A 20171-nucleotide genomic window follows, 5' to 3' on the forward strand; every position below is an offset into this window, starting at 1 on the left:
ATGGGGCTACTTTTATTGTTATATTATGTACGCACACTTGACAACTTTTTGTAGCCTTAGCACAGGCCCGGACTGGGACAAAAAATAGGCCCGGGCATTTGAGACTGAGCAGCCCATTTTTATTTATTTATTTATATGCCAGAGATGCCACTGTGCCCATCTCTGTGCCCCCTGATATCCCTTATACCTCCTATATGACACTCTGTCCCGTGATAGAAAAACTGACAGCGCTAAAATAGGTATGAAAATATATAATAATTAGACAAAAAAAATAGATAATACATAATACAATATCAATATATATATATAAATATATGGACAATACAAGCAATAAATCAAATATTACAGCAATCAAAAAAAAATAAAAAAAAATTCAAGAATGCACATAATTAATAGATCCCGAAAAAATTGTATCTGCCCACCAGGGGTTAATATATCAACAGAAGAAACATGGGGCAAATAAGCAAAAAAATAAAGATAATACTCCAGGCTAAGCTTACCCAGTGGTGCTTATTTGCCCTGTTTTTCTTCTGTTGATATATTAACCCCTGTTGGGGCAGATGGAAGTGAAGTAGTGGAAGTTGCGCACTAAAATCCAAATTCCCTGCAGCACTGCAGGGGACCTGGATCCTCTCTCGCAGCCAGTCACAAACTAAGAAACTCAGACCACGCCAACTGAATTGCGGCGCTCAGCCAATCCTCTAGGCTGAGCAATGTGACTAAAAAAAGTCATCATACACGGGACCCCTGAAGCCACAATCTAGTGCCACAAATCCTTTTTAATAAGATACGTAGGTTGAAATAAGAGTAAATAACACAATACCTTTACTTTTGCTGGGCCTAGAATGTTTTGACCTCTGAAGTGACAAATTCAGGAGGGCGTTTTATCTCTGGATAAGTAAAAATTAAATAGTTCAATTTAATCCTACAGAAAGTAAAGAGCCAGAAAACAGATGACTAAATACACATCAGGACAGGCTCTGCCACCCAGTCAGTCACACACACACACACACACACACACACACACAAGGACAGGCTCTGCCACACCAACACCTAAACACAAACACCAGGACAGGCTCTGCCACACTGACACCCGCATCCGGAGGGTTTCCACGGACGCTTTCCCTTTGATTTAGGTGATGGCCGCAGCTGGCTCTCTTGTGTATTGATGCTGCCAGCCCCCACGTGTATTTATGCACTCAAGAGAGCAGCCCCACTTTAGTATTGATTTATGTGATGCACTGATGCCCCAGCCAGCACTCGCTTGTGAATTAATGCCCCCACACCCTTGCATATTGCCCCGTCAGCCAGCCCTACATTGTGTATTTATGCCAGCCACCCCCATTAGTATCAAATCAGACCTGGCACCCAGACCTGCCTAGGACCCAGATTGGAAGAATAGGACTTGCCATCTTTGCCCCCAAAACAGCCCGCCTGTGGCATCTTTGGCCCCAAAACAGCCCGCCTGTGGCATCTTTGGCCCCATAACAGCCCGCCTGTGGCATCTTTGGCCCCATAACAGCCCGCCTGTGGCATCTTTGGCCCCAAAACAGCCCGCCTGTGGCATCTTTGGCCCCAAAACAGCCCGCCTGTGGCGTCTTTGGCCCCAAAACAGCCCGCCTGTGGCATCTTTGGCCCCAAAACAGCCCGCCTGTGGCGTCTTTGGCCCCATAACAGCCCGCCTGTGCCTTCTTTGGCCCCAAAACAGCCCGCCTGTGGCATCTTTGGCCCCAAAACAGCCCGCCTGTGGCGTCTTTGGCCCCAAAACAGCCCGCCTGTGGCATCTTTGGCCCCAAAACAGCCCGCCTGTGGCATCTTTGGCCCCAAAACAGCCCGCCTGTGGCGTCTTTGGCCCCAAAACAGCCCGCCTGTGGCATCTTTGGCCCCATAACAGCCCGCCTGTGGCATCTTTGGCCCCAAAACAGCCCGCCTGTGGCATCTTTGGCCCCATAACAGCCCGCCTGTGGCGTCTTTGGCCCCATAACAGCCCGCCTGTGCCTTCTTTGGCCCCAAAACAGCCCGCCTGTGGCATCTTTGGCCCCAAAACAGCCCGCCTGTGGCGTCTTTGGCCCCAAAACAGCCCGCCTGTGGCATCTTTGGCCCCAAAACAGCCCGCCTGTGGCATCTTTGGCCCCATAACAGCCCGCCTGTGGCATCTTTGGCCCCAAAACAGCCCGCCTGTGGCATCTTTGGCCCCAAAACAGCCCGCCTGTGGCATCTTTGGCCCCAAAACAGCCCGCCTGCGGCATCTTTGGCCCCAAAACAGCCCGCCTGCGGCATCTTTGGCCCCAAAACAGCCCGCCTGCGGCATCTTTGGCCCCAAAACAAGGCTGTTTTGGTGGCAAAGATGCCACAGGCGGGCATCTTTGGCACCAAAACAGCCTGCCTGTGGCATCTTTGCCACCAAAACAGCCTGCCTGTGATATCTTTGCCCCCTTACACATCCATGCTATCACACACACACATATTAATTCACAAATATTTACTCACTAATTCACAGATAATCCATTCACTCATTCAGATATTCATACATTGATACTCATTAATTCCCTCATTCAGACACTCATTTACATATACTCATTCACAAACATTCATTCACTCACTCCTTCACAGATACTCATTAATTCACTCACTCAATCTCAAACACTCCTTCATGCAGCCTCCCCTTACCTGAACAACTGAAGATTTAAAGAGTACGTGCCGCTCGGCGCTCGCAGACCACCCTGTTCTGCACAGGAGGAAGCAGATGCGCAGCAGGGTCATGTGACGTACGTCACGTGATTCTTTTGGATTCCTGCGTCTCCGGCATCCCCGGCTAGCCAGTAAGTAGCGGGCCCCCGCGGAATTAATCGTGGGGGTTTCACGGGCCCCCTAGAGTGGCGGGCCCGGTCGCAGCTGCTGCAGGGTTAAGGGGCAGGTGCCCCTTTTGCCCTGCGTTATAGACGGCCGTAGAGGCCCAGTCAGTCCGGTCCTGACTGGGCCTATTTTAAGGTAGGGGCTTGGAGCTGCAGCTCCATCAGCCCCTAAATCAATCCGGCCCTGCCGCGGCCCGGCCCGGCCCACCGGGCAAATGCCCGGTGTGCCCGATGGCCAGTCCGGGCCTGCCTTAGCATTAGAGGCCACCTTCTCCATGAAGCAGTTCTGGTTTAGCTTGGTCTTTATCACACATTCAGATCACGTTGTACCTGTAACTTAGACTGAAGGGGTTGTCTTTGTTTATCATTATCCAGCTGTATGCCATTTGCTGTGGCATTCAGGTTGTATTATTCTGTCCCCATGCAGTGTCATTTTTATCTGCATTTATCATGGCGTTGGCCCTACTTCATGATTATCGGTGTTGAATAATATTTTTTGTTGTTGTTGTTGTCTTAGTGTGTAGACCTTAGCTGTAACGAACTGTCTGAAATAACGCTGCCTGAAAATCTGCCTCCCAAATTACAAGAACTGGACCTCACTGGAAACGCCCGCCTGCTTTTGGACCACAAAACACTGGAGCTGTTGAAGTAAGTATGAGTTGTAGGCAGGCGAGTATATGGTAACACGCTGCTTCTGCCCAGGATAATGTAGTAATAAATATTAGCTTCTTAGATTTTTTTATTTTTTTTTGTCTGCGTACACGTTCCTTTTTATTTTGATCATGCAATAATTGTCCTCTGTAGCATAAGTGTGTTATAGGTATAAAAAAAATTTTTTTTTGCATCCCTCAGTAGCAACATACGATGTTTCAAGGTGGATCAGCCTTCGTGTGGATTCTCTGCCAGTGAAGGATCCGGTGCACCAGCAGTCTGGAGTCACGGATATACCGAGGCGTCCGGGATGAAGAACAAGTACGTACTATTGGGACGGCGTGCATGTGGAGCCGTGGGGCTTTCCCATTGTACTCTACAAACACATTCATACAATTACGTAGTCTTTAAACAGAATATTACAGTGCTCTAAAAATGAACCATACCGTGTTCTGACTTATAGATAGAGAGATATATATATATATATATACCCCCAACGCATATAGAAGACCTGGTTAGGGAGAAGACATGCATGTGTGCTGTGACCAAGGAAAACGAACAGAAGCTGAACGATCTACCAAAAAAAACAAAAAACACGTAACATTGGAATTGAGTGGTGACGTAATTTGCGTAAAAACTGTTTATATAGCAGTTTTCACAGTTGGAGCACTCATTGTGCACTCACTCATGACTCGACACGTGGGAAAGCCTCAGTTTCTCATGTGAAACTAGATTTGAACTTTACAAACCAGACCATGATGTCCGATTGAGACCGGCCCTTTCTCTTGTGTCCTTTGTTGGCGTTAGTTGCCATGGGGCTGCTGTAACTGATGCAGGATTCTGCCATTGTACACCAGTGTTCACTATGGGATGGAGAGCTCTGCATATCACTGCGTTCAATGGTGAAAAGTTCTGCTTTCAAGTGGCTGCTTAAAGGATTATGTCAGCTTTGCAGAATGTTAACCGTTTGCCTGCCCTTATGACATTCCTTTCCACTTGCAGAATTACCAGTATTCGAGAATAGGCGTTGGAGTCTTTTATATATATAGATATATATATATATATATATATATATATATATATATATATATATATATATATATATATATATATATATTATATATATATATATATACATACAATATATGATAGATCCTAATGTGTATGTTTCCTTTGACAATGTTTTAAGTGTTGATTTTAATTTATAGTTAAATCTTTTCTTGACATTGAATAGACTTTTGTTCTCTTGACATGCCTTTAGATGAAATTCATTCAATGTTAAGTGCCAATGGAGAAAAAAATTTAATAAAATTTTTTCATCTGAGCAAGAGACCTCCAAGAAAATTGTTTTTCAACTTTTTTTTCTGTGCTGGCCCAATAAAAAAAAAAAAAAAGTATTCATTTTATTTGACTCTTTGTTTCTCACTGATGGCACTAAAAGTACTGATAATTATACTGCTGGCTTTCAATTCCATTGGCCATAGACGTGGTTGGCTTTATAAACATTTTAAGACTTTTTTTTATTTTATTTTTTATGCATCTGAAATTGCTCAGCGTAATTAAAGATTTTATTTTTTAATTCCTTATTTACAGGCTCTGTGTGGCATCCGTGTTGGTCAACAACTTCTGTGATAACAGGGAAGCTGTGTATGGTGTGTTTGATGGGGAGCGGAATGCAGAGGTACCCAGTCTGTTGCAGTGCACCATGAGTGACATTCTGGCTGATGAGCTCCAAAAAACAAAGAGCGAGGAGGAGTACATGGGGAACACCTTCCTTGTCATGCAAAGGTGACCTGACATCTCTTCTTGGTCGTTCTTAAACTAGCATGTGTCAACTTTTTTTTCTGTATCGTGGGGTCTATTCATTAAAGCAAGAGTTTGGCCAAAATTTGTGGTGTCAACTCCCTGCCGCTACTATGGATTTGGTAGAACCCAACTCCTGGTGAGCTTCTGCTCCGAGAATAGCTCAATGCCCAATTAGTAGCTAGAAAAGTATGTCCACTCTGACCAAATGGTTAAGGCTGTATTCACCGGTAATGTATATCTGCTAATCTGTTGAGACCGCACAGATAATGACTTACTGCATGAAGGGCCTCACAAGTTATATCTGAGATCCATAAACACTTGGGAGACTTGCATGGATGATATGGAGTAGTGATTACATGCTTTAGACATTGGGCTTCTGGTGTTTTTCTTTTCCTGCTGTAAAGACTCTGACTTTCACCAGTCCTTGGTCTTGTCTTAGATTCAGGATATTCTTATGCCTATGTATTCGGTTCTACCCCTTTTCTTGGAGGCTGTTTTTTCTGAGATCCCTTAGTATTTCTTGATAATTTTCGTGTCCTCCATGTCAGTCACCTTTTTAGTAACTTTAATTTCAGACATTTGCACATGAGAAGTTACATGGTTACTCTGGCCTAAATAGCAGATTACTGATTGTATGTAGATTTCTTTAATGCTGTTGGGTAGGACTTTGTTCCCTTGCATCCGTGTTTGACAGTTCTATCTGCTTGATTTGTAGGAAGCTGGGGACAGCGGGGCAGAAGATGGGAGGCTCAGCTGTTCTCTGCCACATAAAGCACGATCCCATGGACCCCACAGGCTGCTTCACGCTGACCTCTGCCAATGTGGGCAAGTGCCAAACTGTGCTGTGCAGGGATGGGAAGCCACTGAACCTGTCCAAGTCTTACACGGTTAGCTGCGAAGAAGAACTGAAGAGGGTGAAACAGCACAAGGCTATCATCACAGAGGTGAACAGATAAGCCCACAGCACACATTGCCATAGATGGCATTCGTTTCCACGTGATTTTAAAATGCCGCTCCCTTCCAAGTTAATGAGTATCCCAGTGTACCGCAGCATGCGGAAGGATAATCACAGGTTTCTCAAAGCTTCATAAAGAGAAGGCGGCACTGGATCTCAGCAGTGAATCAAAACATTCATTGTGTTTTTGGTAACGCTGATCTCTGTCTTACTATAGACAGAAACCGTACTTAATTAAGGTAGAATCTGATATCAACATAACATTTTGATTCATCTGTAGGAAAATCCTGATAAAAAGCACTACTGTAGCTAATTATTAACTTGGCAATGAATGGTATTGCTTTTTGTAGTATTTATCAAACAAATTCTGAGCACAGCTGTAATTATTTAGAAGGGATCATTTCGCATGATGAATGTAATCCGTTGTCATCTTTAAAACAGCCATCCCAGGCCTAAACATTGCATTGAGATAGCAAAGCGTTCAGGTTTTCAGAACCAGAATATACTTTTCTGGGCGTTTTACAAGAGATACAAATCTAAGTGGATGTAATGGGACGATAACCTGTGGCAAAGGGTAACGGATTCAGAGCAAGGAGGAACCCAGGATTCTTATTCACATACTCCTCTTCTCCTGTCCTCTCTAACACGATTTCTCCTCCTTTTCCCCATTCCGAGAAATAAGGCCCCGTCCATAGACTGCAAAAAAGTAATTGGAGCATAAATAACATGGAGCTGCAGCTGGCTGGAATAAAAGGCACATTTTAAAATGGCAGCCAGACCTTTTGTTAACTCTTTCGTTTCTACAACCTTGTCATATTGGTTTTATTTATCCCAAGTTTTATATGGAACATTGTTCACACATGAAGCTTTTTGTTTTGTTTAGAATGTAAAAGTTAAACTTTTTTTTTTTCCTTCTTTTACATGGCAGGATGGGAAAGTGAATGGAGTGACTGATTGTACTCGTATTTTGGGATACACCTTTCTTCACCCCAGTGTTACCCCTAGGCCTCACGTTCAGTCTGTTGCACTTACTCCTCAAGATGAATTCTTCATTCTTGGGAGCAAGGGCTTGTGGGATAGCCTATCAGAAGAGGAGGCTGTGGAAGCTGTTAGAAATGTACCAGATGCGCTGGCAGCCTCCAAGAAATTGTGCAGCTTGGCTCAGAGCTATGGATGCAGCTCTAGCTTGTGTGCTGTGGTGGTCCAACTCAATGTCACAGAGGACTGCTTCTGCTGTTGTGAAATGAATGGTGGGATACCACCTCCAAGTCCTGGGATCTTCACCCCCTCTGTCAATGTTGTCATCAAGGACCGTGCCCAAGATAGCCTAGGAATGCCATCATCCAGCAGTGGTCTGGCCTCAGAGATCAGCAGTGAAATTTCCACATCAGAAATGAGCAGCGAAGTGGGGTCCACAGCGTCTGACGAACCGCCTGCTGTGTCACTTCATGAGAACGGAGTTGGACCTGCCGTGTGTCCAATTGAACAACGATGTACACTACATCCTGTCTGTCTCTCCAGCTCCTTCCAGCGGCAGCTGTCCAGTGCCACCTTCTCCAGTGCCTTCTCTGACAATGGTTTGGACAGCGAAGATGAGGAGCCCATTGAAGGCGTATTCTCAAACGGGAGCCGTGTTGAAGTAGAAGTTGATATTCACTGTTCTCGAGCCAAGAACGGAGGACAGACTATACCTACCGTTCTTCCAGAGACCGCTGATGAGGGCATTGTCATCAGCGCCAATGAAGATGACCCTGGGGGGCCAGGCAGAAGGCAGGACTTCTCTTCTAACACTCTTGGTCGCCAGAGAAGAGGCAACGGCTCTGTAGCACCTCTAGAGAGAAGCCACAACCTGATCGAGATTGCGGCTGATGCTCCTTTACGAAAGGCAGGCGGTTATTTTGCAGCCCCAGCCCAGCCTGATCCTGATGACCAGTTTATTATACCACCTGAACTTGAAGAGGAAGTAAAAGAGATCATGAAACAACATCAGGAACAGCAGCAGCAACAATTACAACAACAATTACAACAACAACAGCTACAGCAACATAGGCAGTATCAAATGGACCAGTTGCAAGACTATGATGATACACCACTATGACCCTTGGGTTCTATGCTTCATTTTAAAAGTCCTGAGCTTTCTCAGCTCTTCCAGTGACATGTGAAAAATCTAACTTTTAGGTACCTTTTTGAAGCATCTGCTCTTACCCCACACTTAATCCTTTCCTAAATATTTCTTATGTCCTCTTTTTGCTCTTCTTTTCTTTAGACTCACCGTTCACTCCCCCACCTTTTTGTTTTAATAATCACCAGCTACAGACGCTTTAACAAAAAGTTTTAATCACTGTTTTCCATAACATATGTTTAAGGAAATCAAAGGAGTTTGAAGATAAAAGTTTTGATGAAAAAATGTTTAATATATTGCAGAGAAACAAATACAGATTTGTAATATTTTTTAAGAAAAAAATAAAAAGAATAGTTTTGTTTACTGAGGATATGAAGCAGTGTGTCCATGCTGAAGAATTGTAAAGTAATGCGCCTTTTTGGATGAGAAAAAGGAAAAATGAATGCCTTTTTTTTTTTTTTTTTTTGTAGAATGTGGGTTTTGAAAGTGCTAGGTATTTGTAGATCAATATGACTTAACTCTTAGGAGTTGCTTACTCTTTCCGGTGACTTAAATCACGGAGTTTCACTAATTTTCTCTGAGAGAACAGTTGATTAGGAAAAATGACTCTTTCACTGCTGGCAGAGACTGTCCGCTTGCACTTAAAGAGTTACTGTATATAGCTTACATATTGTATAGTGTTCCAGTATGATTCACCCTGTGGTGCTGCAGCTGTGCGGAGGTTTTGCTGGATACACACATCAAGGGCAATGTTCTCAGCTGATCACTGCGTCACTGGGGGAATTAAAATATTTTGTAGTCTTGGCAAGGCACAACCAGAAATTGGAGGATTTCCTTTATCTATGAATTACAATATGTTCAGATAGACCATGTTAACCTTTCCTTCCAACTTGCCTTGTGTCCTGTTTCGCCACCACAATCCAGCATGATTGTACAGAGCTAATTTTAGATGATTCAACCTGCCCAGAGTTATATCAATGCCGAATGCAAATGGACATGTCATCATTTTTGGTATAATAAACATCAGACTTTACAATGAATAATCCTGGTCGTCTTTTGAGTAAGTTTTGTTTTTGCCACCCATTGTGGTGGGGGAGGGGTTTTGTTTTTTTTTAAAAAAGTGGTGGTCACCATCTAATTGGCTTCTCTGGTTGAATACATTTCCTTATTGCCAATTCACTGGTAACGCATTCTACCACAGGTTAGTCTGCATAGTTGAAGCCTGTTGCAATTATGTTAAGCCATGGAAAGGTGTCATGTCAGTTTAGTAGTTTTCAGATTAACCCCTTAAGGACAATGGGCGGCCCCAAAACCCATTGAAAACAATGCATTTTGAGCCCGTACATGTACAGTCTTGTTCATTAAGGGGTTAAAGGGTCTGATATTAAAATTAGTTCATAGTCACATTCTTATGCTGCTCGTTACCTCTTAAACAAGGGTGTCAAACTCCAGAACCCCCAAAAAGTCCAGTATTGTGTCTGATCTGTTTTGATTGAGCTGCCAGTGATCAAGCTTAAGGAACCTGGCTGGCCTGGGTAAGGCCCTTGAGGGCTGCAGTTTGATATCCTGTGTTTAAACCATTGTCGTTTATTTTGGTATGATTCAAGACATGATCTAATGTCCACCTGCTTGATGCATAAGAGCAAGTTACTGCTATTACACACGTACTGTCTGAAGCCCTTATGTAGAGATTGTTCTTTCTATTATTGATTCATATAATACTATAATTTTCAGTACGGTAGGCAGACCAGACACGAAAAGTATTGCATTACAACAATTTGGGCTTCAGAAACCTAAGGTGACGAGCGTACAATTTCAGTCTTGCACAGTCGGCTGTGTGGTATGTGTCAGCAGGTGTATGCACCATATAAATCATTTTATATTTAATTCTAGCTGGGAGACGCTTGCATGCAGCTAATTCGCTTTAAAACGTAATGTATCGGGCAACATAGAGTAGAGGGCGGTAATAGAAGGGTTCATAGAAGAGTATGGCCTATTTCGTATGGATCGCTATTTTCATATTGTAAAAATGCAGCTTTTAAGTACTTTGGGGTGAAAAACCATCATGTTTCTATTTTCTCCCGTGAATATAATTTTTGCTGATAAATATAACGGCAATGAGAGTGAAACGCAAAAAATAAAGGCAACCTAGAAAAATAATTCACTTCTGGAACCTAATGGGTGCAAATAAAGTTAGTAGCGCTAATAGTTTAGAAGTAACTATGGACACTACGGGGAGTTACTGCTATTTGCATCATTTTTTTCCCCAAATGGAGTATGTTAATGTGTATTAAAATGAAGCAAGCATTGTAAAACAGCCCGCACATGGGTTTTGTTTTTTATTCAGAAGCGCAGTTCTAGATTCATATGCACCACCTGCTGTAGTGTCTCAAGCCAAAATTGATTGCTACAAGCAAGTACACCAGACTGACTTCTAATAAAACATGTTTTATTGTGACAGCTAAGAGTTGTTACTTGTCTCTGTAGAGGAGTATGCGCAGACATGACATCTTTTAACCTCTGGGTATTATGGCTAAGGAAACCTTGCTTGCACAGAGGAGAGATGTCAGGATTTACAGGCGCTTTCACCAGGTTCTTCTACTTTCATATTGTGAAGCAATAAACTAGCCATGACACCATTAGTATGTGGCTCTTAACTGCCCATGAGCCAAGCACAGCTGATCTGGAGCGCTACCCGTTGCTCAGCGCTCCTCTATGCTTAGGTGTTCTGCAGCAACACACATTGTCCATAATTGCTGCTTTCAGGCAGTGTCTGATGAAGACCTCCAGGGCCCCTAGGCACATGGCCTTTGCCCCTTTCCCTTCTGGGTTCAGTAATGCATACCTCCCGGACACATGGACGCCCCCATGCTTTTATGTACATTGTGTGATATCAAAATGTGGGGATATAATATGTAAATATGCTTATAGACTAGAAGTACACAGCGGAGGTAAAGTATATTTTATTATAGGGCAAATGAATATGTTAATGTCTAAGTGGAGAGAAGTTTTGGAAAATATGGACACAAGATTGTACATTGTTATATAGAAAATCATCGAACATGCACACCTCTATAGAGAAGGCCCCATTCTGTCTGTGCACTAAAGTGTAGATTTTTTTTTTATGTAGCAATACCATTTCTAAAATGACACCGGTTCGGGATGCTAATTAAAGCAATAGGTCCTAAATTTAGAGGTGTACTGTAACTTGATTGTAATTTAATAGTAATAGTACGGTACCATGTGTGCAGCAAAATGGGCTCTTCTAAAATAGAATGCTTTTATAATTTTTACATAAAAAAAAATGTCTGTCAGTGATTACTTTTAGGTAACAAACCTAGATTGGATAATGTTGCATAGATAGAAAGTTCTGTGTCTGTATTAGGTATTTAGATTTTTTTTTATTTAATGCATATAATTATATATATATATCTGCTGATGACCCAATGACTGACTTCAAAGAGGGCACAGTTCAAAGTATTTTTTGCTATTGGTGGTAGGGTTACTCCCTGAAGAAAAAGTCATGTATCATTTCTTAGGATTACATCTCCCTTTGACCATTTGGTGGATTTTCTGCTGAGCCCATACCAACCACAAACAGGGTTAATGACATGTAGCTTTTGCTAAGAGTCAAGGGGGTGATTCAATGACTAGGGAAGGGGTAAGCTTGAGTTTAGCGACACCTGGGTGCAGTATTTCACTCGCCTCCCTCAAAACTAACAAACATGCGAACTCATACATACTATCTCCCTCCTTTCCCTTGCACCACCTTAGGCTCACTGCTGACACACTAAGAAGCACACATTTACTTACACATGTACACACTCTCTCGTCATCCATGCAGCTCACAGTTTTGCCTCTGTCCTTCACCCCCTCTTACCTCGTGCAAAAAAAGCCCTACCTTTACTGCAGCTCACACTCTGAGGTATCAATTGGGAATCCCACAGTTGTAGAGTGCAGGGCACAGGGCTTCACATTCACTGGATCGTATACACCATGTCAGCAGATGTACACATGTATGATCCCTTGCTCATACAACATCAAGGGATAACGAGTGGTTATTTGAGTTACCTTTCTGTCATCTCAAACCAGTCTGCCCATTCTCCTCTGATATTAGCAAGGCATTTTCATCCACGCAACTGCCTCTCTGGATATTTTCTTTTTTGGACCATTCTCTAAGCCCTAGAGATGGTTGTGCATGAGATCGGCAGTTTTTGAAATACTCGGACCAGCCTGTCTAGCACCAACAACCATGTCACGTTCAGAGTCCCTGAAATCCCCTTTCTTCCCTGTTCTGATCCTTGGTTTGATTTTGACCATGTCTACATGCCTAAATGCATTGATTTGCTGCCGTGTGATTGGCTGATTAGCTATTTGTGTTAAGCTATTGAACATTTCGTCCTCGAAGTTGATGTGTAAGAATCAGAAAAAATGGGCAAGATTAAGGATCTGAGTGACTTTGACAAGGGCCAAATTATGATGGGTCAGAGCATGCCCAAAACGGCAGCTCTTGTTTGGTGTTCCTGGTCTGCAGAGGTCAAAAGTGTTCTAAGGAACGAAAAGCAGTGAAACGGCGACAGGTCATGGGTGGCCAAGGCTCGCTAATGCAAAATCCAACAGATGAGCTATTGTAGCTCAATTTGCTAGAAAAAGTTAATTCTGGTTCTATTGTTACATATGGGGGCTGCGTAGCCCCTGACCACTGGTGAAAGCACCTACAATGGGCACGTGAGCCTAACAATTGGACTACTGAGAAATGTAAGAAGGTGGCTGGGTCTGATGAATCATGTTTCCTTTTACATTACCTGGATAACACATGGCATCAGGATGCACTATGGGAAGAAGCCAAGCCGGCGGAGACAGTGTGATGCTCTGGGCAATGTTTTGTAGGGAAACCTTGGGTCCTGCCGCTTATGTGTTTGTTACTTTGACACGTACCGCCTGAGCATTGCTGCAGGCCATGTATACACTTTGGGCAAAGTATTCTCTGATGGCATTGGCCTCTTTCAGCAGGATAATGCACCATGCCACAAAGCAAAAATGGTTCAGGGATGGTTTGGGGAACACAACAAGTTCAACGTGCTGACCTGGCCCCCGAATTCCCCAGATCTTGATCCAATCAAGCATATTTGGGACGTGCTGGACAAACAAGTCCAATTTATGGAGGCTCGCAATTTACTGGATCTGGCCAGCATGCTGTTAATGAAGTTGTCACAAAAATGTAATTGTCCGTGTAGAATTATGTATAGGCCCTTCCCTGTGCAAAAAATTACAATTACAAGGCTCTCCCTTTCTGTTCAAGGCTGGGACTTTTAGTTCACTGGAGCTGAAGCGCCTACAGTTTGGAGTAATAGCAGCTTATGTTTTGCATGCTTTTCGGTATTTTTAGCACTTCTTGTCCTTTTATTTTAGAGCAGTAGCCCGTGGAGAATGGAAATGTTCTAGACACGCACATATCTTGTTTTGTTTTATAAACACAGAAACTAGACAACTCTGTGGAATGTGTTTAAAATGTTGATATTAGGATTAATATACTCTACCTCCCATCAGCTCTGACTTGCGTCATGTAGCGGTTACTATAAAACTCACAGGCAGATGCACTACCACCTATGTAAGCTTCATTAACAATATGGCGTCTCTCGAAGCAGCAAGAATAGTGTTTACAGGCTGCTAGAGCACAACAAGCTGCAAGATATTTTATATCGGTTGGAAACACCTAAAAGCAATACAAACTCTCCACCAGTTTTAATCTGACCTGTTCGCTTAGTTGGAATATGTGATGTGTTTTTTCCCCAGAAGATGCCTAGAAGAATGTGCCTGCAGAAGCGTACACTCCAGATGGATTCTATATAATAAAACTGTAGCAGTGTTTGTTCTCTGTCTGTCCTGGTGCTGATAAAAGGGGAATGGATGAGTTTGTACTCTGGGCTGCCCTGGCTTGTGGGCCTTTACCCACAGCAGTGCTACTCAAGTGTCGCTTGGACCACTATATATATATATATATATATATATATATATATATATATATATATATATATATATATATACACACACACACACACACACACACACACACACACACACACACACACACACACACACACACACACACACACACACACACACACACACACACACACACACACACACACACACACACACACACACACACACACACACACACACACACACACGTGACTCAGGCCATACTTTGTGTTCTCAGTGACCCATGGGGCGGTATTAGTACAATGTGTATATATGGATTGCTCTCTGCATCTCAGTTATTAATGGCTTTTTAAAACCTGGATGGGAAGTCATCTTGAAGAAACAGTGCCCTCATGGTCGTTACATGATGTTGTCCCCATTGGGGGGGCCCCACAAAAGTTTGCACCTATGCTCTGCACCCCACTAGGGATGACACTTTACTGGCACTATGACGCTTTTTATTCCAGTGCCCTCAGTTCTGTCACAATCAGAATGCATACTTAATATTGATGAGTGGGGTATAAACTGGATTTATGTATGCAATATAGATTTAAAAGGTGAATGCATCTGCATTAAAATACACTGCTGCAGTTTATACCAGTGCCAGCAGGGGGAGATGCTGTACTATCTGAACACGTATGTTCCCCCACTCACTTGTGTGTATTTACTAAGTTTGCAGAAGTTTCATTACATTCCCTGACACTACTTATGAAATATGAAGGGCCTGATTATTCTGTGAGATGTACAGAGCTGTAGCTAGCATCTTTTTGCGCCCGAGGCAAGAATGGAAAATTGTGCCCCCCAGCTATAGTTTTTTACAGAAGTAATTTTATTTACATTGTCCTCAAACACCTGTCCATAAACACACATTTACACATACACACTGCCTTTCCACACATACATCTGCCCATTAACACACATACACGCATATACGCATATACTGCAGTTAGATATGCCTGCCCATAAACACGCATAAGCACATACACTGCCCCTTCACAATCCGTGAAAATAGCAACGTCCTAGAGTCCAGCAAAGTCCCGGGACCACCGAGTGGAAGAACCAGCGGACCGCACACGAGGTGGTAGCCGCAAACTGTTCCATAGGAAACAGTCCTAGCTACCACTGGCCTTCGGAGTTAACTGTACTCAGCCCTCCGCTAATTCCAGGATAGACTCCCAGGGATGTAAAGATGATACAGTGAAAATAGCGACCTGATCCCAGTAGGAGAAATTGAAAGCGGCGTAAGTGAAATGTCCACCGACTGCTAGCGATGACAAGTCCAGAAATAGTTCCAGGCGGTCGGTGCGAAATTCCCGGTCTCGCTCACAAACGCCCCCGAAGCCTAGGTAGGGTGACTCTAGGAACCGTCACATTTGCCTTTCTACAAATCTGTTATATATCTATGATACACACAAACACCTTTACAGTCGCTCACTAATTCACACTTCGCACAATTCATTCACACAATAGTTTATTCTCTCACTCGTTCTCACTCTTTATTTCAGTATTCTTACTATTCCCTTCCTCTCTAGTTACCTCTCCTCCCTTTTCTCACTATATACGCCCCCCTTTTTCTTACTATCTACCCCTCTCCCCCCTTCTCACTATCTACATACTATCTATCTATATACACATATACACAGTCCTTAAAACCCTTTCTTCCCATCTTTTACCTTTCTCATCTTCCATCATCTTCAATGATCCTGCATCTTCTTTCTTCCAAGCTGTCATGGGAGCATGAGGTCTGTCACTCCAGGCCTTTGCTTTAGTGCCCCCTCATCCCTATGCCCCGGCTATTGATGCAGAGCGCCAGGGTGACATCATATCCCCACGCTCTGCATCAACCATGTAGTGGTTAGGGAGCACGGAAGCTGAGGTCTGAATTATAGGGCATATAGGGGGTTTTAGGGATATAGGGGGTATAAGGCAAATCTAGGGGATGTAGCATATCTGGGGGTCATAAGACATATATGGGGCGGAGTGACATATAAGTGGTATAAGGCATATCTGGGGACAGAGTGGCATATAGGGTGGTCATAAAGCATATCTGGGGTCAAAGTGGCATAATGGGGGGTATAAGGTATCCAGGGGGTGTAAGGCATATTGAGGGGTCATAAGGCATATCTAAGGGCAGAGTGGCATATAGAGGGTTTAAGGCATATCTGGGTGGTTATAATGCATGTATGGGGCAGAGTGACATATAGGGGGTGTAAGGCATATCTGGGGGACAGAGTGGCATATAGGGGGTGTAAGGTATATCTGGGGGACAGAGTGGCATATAGGGGGTATAAGGCATATCTGGGGGACAGAGGGGCATATTAGGGGGTATAAGGAATATCTGGGGGGCAGAGTGGCAAGCCTGGGGTCAGATGTGCATAACTGGGGGGCAGGTTGGCAAAATGAAAGAAAAACAAGAAATTCATTTTTCTCGATCAGTTTTTATTAAATGTGAATTAATATTTACTAGTAAAAACTTTTTTAGATATTAAAACCTAGTTTAAGAAATATTGTGTTTGGGTTCTTGTACCTTTAAAATATAGCTTTATTTAAAATAAACCAAAAATTTACATATTGTTTTTTATCCGTTAAATCTAAAAAATAATAGGCCAACTAATCGATTATGAATGAGTTGAAGTCCCCAGGATGATGGGCTCTGTATGAGGAGGGCTGTTATGCTGGCTAACATCTGCTGAAAAAAAAAATATTGGAAAAATCTTTTACTCAGGGTAATTAAAATGCTGGTATTGTAACCCTTTCCGTGCACAAGATTCTACCAACAGTCTTTGTCAAAGTTTGTGGTAGTTTTTTTTTTTTATCTTTTTTCACATAAATTGTACTTCAGGTGTGAATTTATAGCTCCTGGTATATGCCACTGCTCTTTTTACTTCATTTTGGTCAGTCTGTGTATATGCCCTATTTGAGACATCTTTGGACTTGGCCACTTCAATTGACCCCATCAAACCATTTAAAAAAAACAAACTCTTTCCATGTCATGATTTTTGGGAAGATACAGCACTTGCTCATAATTCTAATATTTTTGGAGTGGCATATAGGGGGTTTAAGGCATATAGAGTGTATAAGGGATATCTGGGGTTCGTGGCATATATAGGGGCAGAGTGACATATAGGGGGTATAAGGCATATCTGGGGGGTCAGAGTGGCATATGGGGGTATAAGGCAAATCTGGGGGCCAGGGTGGTATATAGGGGGTATATTGTCAGGTTGTTTGGGAGGTAAAAGGCCACAATTTGGAAGTGCGCTATTTTTTTGTCTATGCCCATTGATGCCCTGGGGATATGCCACACGGGCCCTGATGGCGATCTCGGTGTTGCTGAATGCCTAGATATCAAGGCATTACTGCAACAACGTTTGAGCGAAGAAAGCGATCGCATTTGTTTAATGCCATGTCAGACGTTCACTGGCTGCCCCCACTAGACACCAGAGAGTCTGGAGCACAAAGGGACAAGTCTTGGGATGCACTGGTAAGTCTAGGGGACAGTTTGGCATATAGGTGGGTATAAGGCATTTCTGGGGGGACAGAGTGGCATATAGGGGGTATAAGGCATTTCTGAGGGCATATAAAGGGGTATAGGTCATATCTGGGGGGCAGATTGGCAAGCCTGGTGCAGATGTGCATAAATGGGGGGCAGGTTGGTAAATAAAAGGAAATAAAAACAAAAAACGCATTTCTCAAGGGGGTAGGGATAGTGAGAAGGGGCAGAGGGGGGAGGTAGTCAGAAGGGGGCGCCAGAGGAGTAGTCCGCACAGGGCGCCAGAACACTTAAGGCCGGCTCTGGCATCCACGCAACTAAACAAAATGAATAATCCTCTCCAAACACATCAGCATCTACATTGTCTAAACCTTTTTATTCCAACTTAATTTCTTTATTGAAGATTCAAGGATTTTACATACAATCATGCAATTAAAAAAAACCTCAAAAACAAACATGTCTTTTAGCGAAATACATACCTAAAATGCAATTCAGCCAACAAAAGAGAAAAGAAAAGTCTTCCCGGAGGTTACCATCTCATGCCTGGTAGGCAGGAAGGGAAAGCTACAAGAAACTTAATGACTTAACTAAAGCTTTATAAGAGTTACTAAGAAGCCGGGTCCGGAGACTATTTAATATTCTATTTAGGATCCAGAATGATTTAGAGGTATGTGGAGACTCAATGGCAACTCCAAACACATCTTAAATTAATCGTATGATGGGAAATTCTTACGTTATTATAAAGTAGGTTATTGATTGACGTGTTTGTCCAACGTACTGAAAGCCATACGATGTCTGCCAAGTTATTTATTAATTTAATTCTCTTCAGCCACTACCGAGCAACCCGTTACCACCCAACTCGCTTCAGCAGCTACATGTAATTTTGTCAGATAGTTTTTTTCGCTTGCAGAACTGAAAATAAAATGTTGTGCAATTTTGGAAATGTAATGGTTAATGCCAAATAACGTATCACATAAATCATACTTCCCAAGGGTCCCACTTTTGGACCTTAATTGACCCAATACCGCCTGTTCATCGTTCTTTAGCGCTGAGAATGTTTGGTGGGGATGAATGTAGCCCAAAAGATGCCTGTCTATCAAAAATTATGCACTTATATATATGTATAGTAAGGAATTCAATAGAAATGTTCACTTGGGTTTTAAACAATTTAATTGGTATATAATACAATCAGGAACTAGTAGAACTCCAAGTAACAAAGTAGCACAAGAACCATGTGCTGATCAGTATGTATAGATGTTATAACATATCAATGAATTATTTGTCTATTCTGGCCCTCTTGCTAGGCAGTTCATGGCCACTGTTGTCATTTGGGGTGACGGTTGGTGAACTGAAACTCCTCTTCTTCCCTTTTTGAATGTAGTTTTCAGGCCCATTCACTTTAATAAAAGTCCCCCCACAGGTAAGCTGATGGTGTGACCACCAACGTTCCCGAGCAGAAGGTGCCCGATTTATTGCCCACATTATGAAGCCAAACTTTGGCCCCCAAGCTCTGCAGGGACCATTACAGAGCCACCAGTGTTTTCTGCATTCAGCAACCTCTGCATAGAAATTGTGGTAGATGGAAATGTTGGCGCCAGTGATGTTATTTATGCGCTCAATGTGTTTGCAGAACTCCGGTCCGTGGGCTCCATCATCTTTGTATTGGCGTGTTACAAACAGGAAAGCATGAATCATTTCATGGAGAAGGACCTCAACAAGATCTCTCCTTGATCTCAGGCTCAATAGTGGCTTGCTGATATAAATAGTGCACACGTCTTCATTTTCCTTGTAGTAACAAATCCCGGTTTTTAGTATCATCCTGCGGCTCCATTTTACTTCCACCCCCTTCAACTGTCCCTGGAAAAACATGCCATTAAACGACATGAACAATTCCTGGAGGTTGGGGTTTGGGTCCAGCACCTCCCAAGCAGGATCGATAACTGATAAGCACTCAGGATCCATATAATCCATCGCACTGGTGAAAAGCTTCCACAACTAATCAAGTTTATCACCGCAGCAGCTCCCTCTCACAATAATCAAGTAGCAAATGCAATGACAGTAGAAGCTTATGACACTATGATGTCATGGTGAGTTATTGACTGCCATGCATAGTGGTGATCTCACAATAGCTGCTGGAGGATCCTTTACAAAATGTTTACACCCAGCTACGTACACAAACTCACTAAAACTCACAAAAAGTTTAATGTTTCAACTTAACCAACTTTGCTGCTATCTATGACCTTCATGAAAAGGGTTTTCCCACCATACTGTTCAAAGCTTTCTTCGCCTTTTTTTACCTTATTCAAT

At 42.9% G+C, this 20171-nt stretch overlaps 1 protein-coding gene and 1 pseudogene across 1 annotated transcript in view; one reads left to right on the plus strand and one right to left on the minus strand.

The window, feature by feature from the left end:
* Positions 1-8365, plus strand: part of LOC149302537 (PH domain leucine-rich repeat-containing protein phosphatase 1-like) — a 66757-nt gene extending 58392 nt beyond the window's left edge. Inside the window, exons 13-17 of the mRNA XM_089482222.1 lie at positions 3373-3503; positions 3711-3827; positions 5100-5294; positions 6028-6256; positions 7196-8365. Of these exons, the coding sequence (XP_089338348.1) occupies positions 3373-3503; positions 3711-3827; positions 5100-5294; positions 6028-6256; positions 7196-8365 (1842 nt within the window). The remainder of the gene's footprint in view (positions 1-3372; positions 3504-3710; positions 3828-5099; positions 5295-6027; positions 6257-7195) is intronic.
* Positions 8366-19139: 10774 nt separating this feature from the next.
* Positions 19140-19835, minus strand: LOC149302538 (DNA-dependent metalloprotease SPRTN pseudogene; annotated as a pseudogene).
* Between the last annotated feature and the right edge of the window lie 336 nt (positions 19836-20171).

Source organism: Sceloporus occidentalis, unplaced genomic scaffold (assembly GCF_023333645.1).
Source record: "Sceloporus occidentalis isolate IW3139 unplaced genomic scaffold, rSceOcc1.0.p SCAF_18, whole genome shotgun sequence".
In the NCBI taxonomy this organism is placed as follows: Eukaryota; Metazoa; Chordata; class Lepidosauria; order Squamata; family Phrynosomatidae; genus Sceloporus; species Sceloporus occidentalis.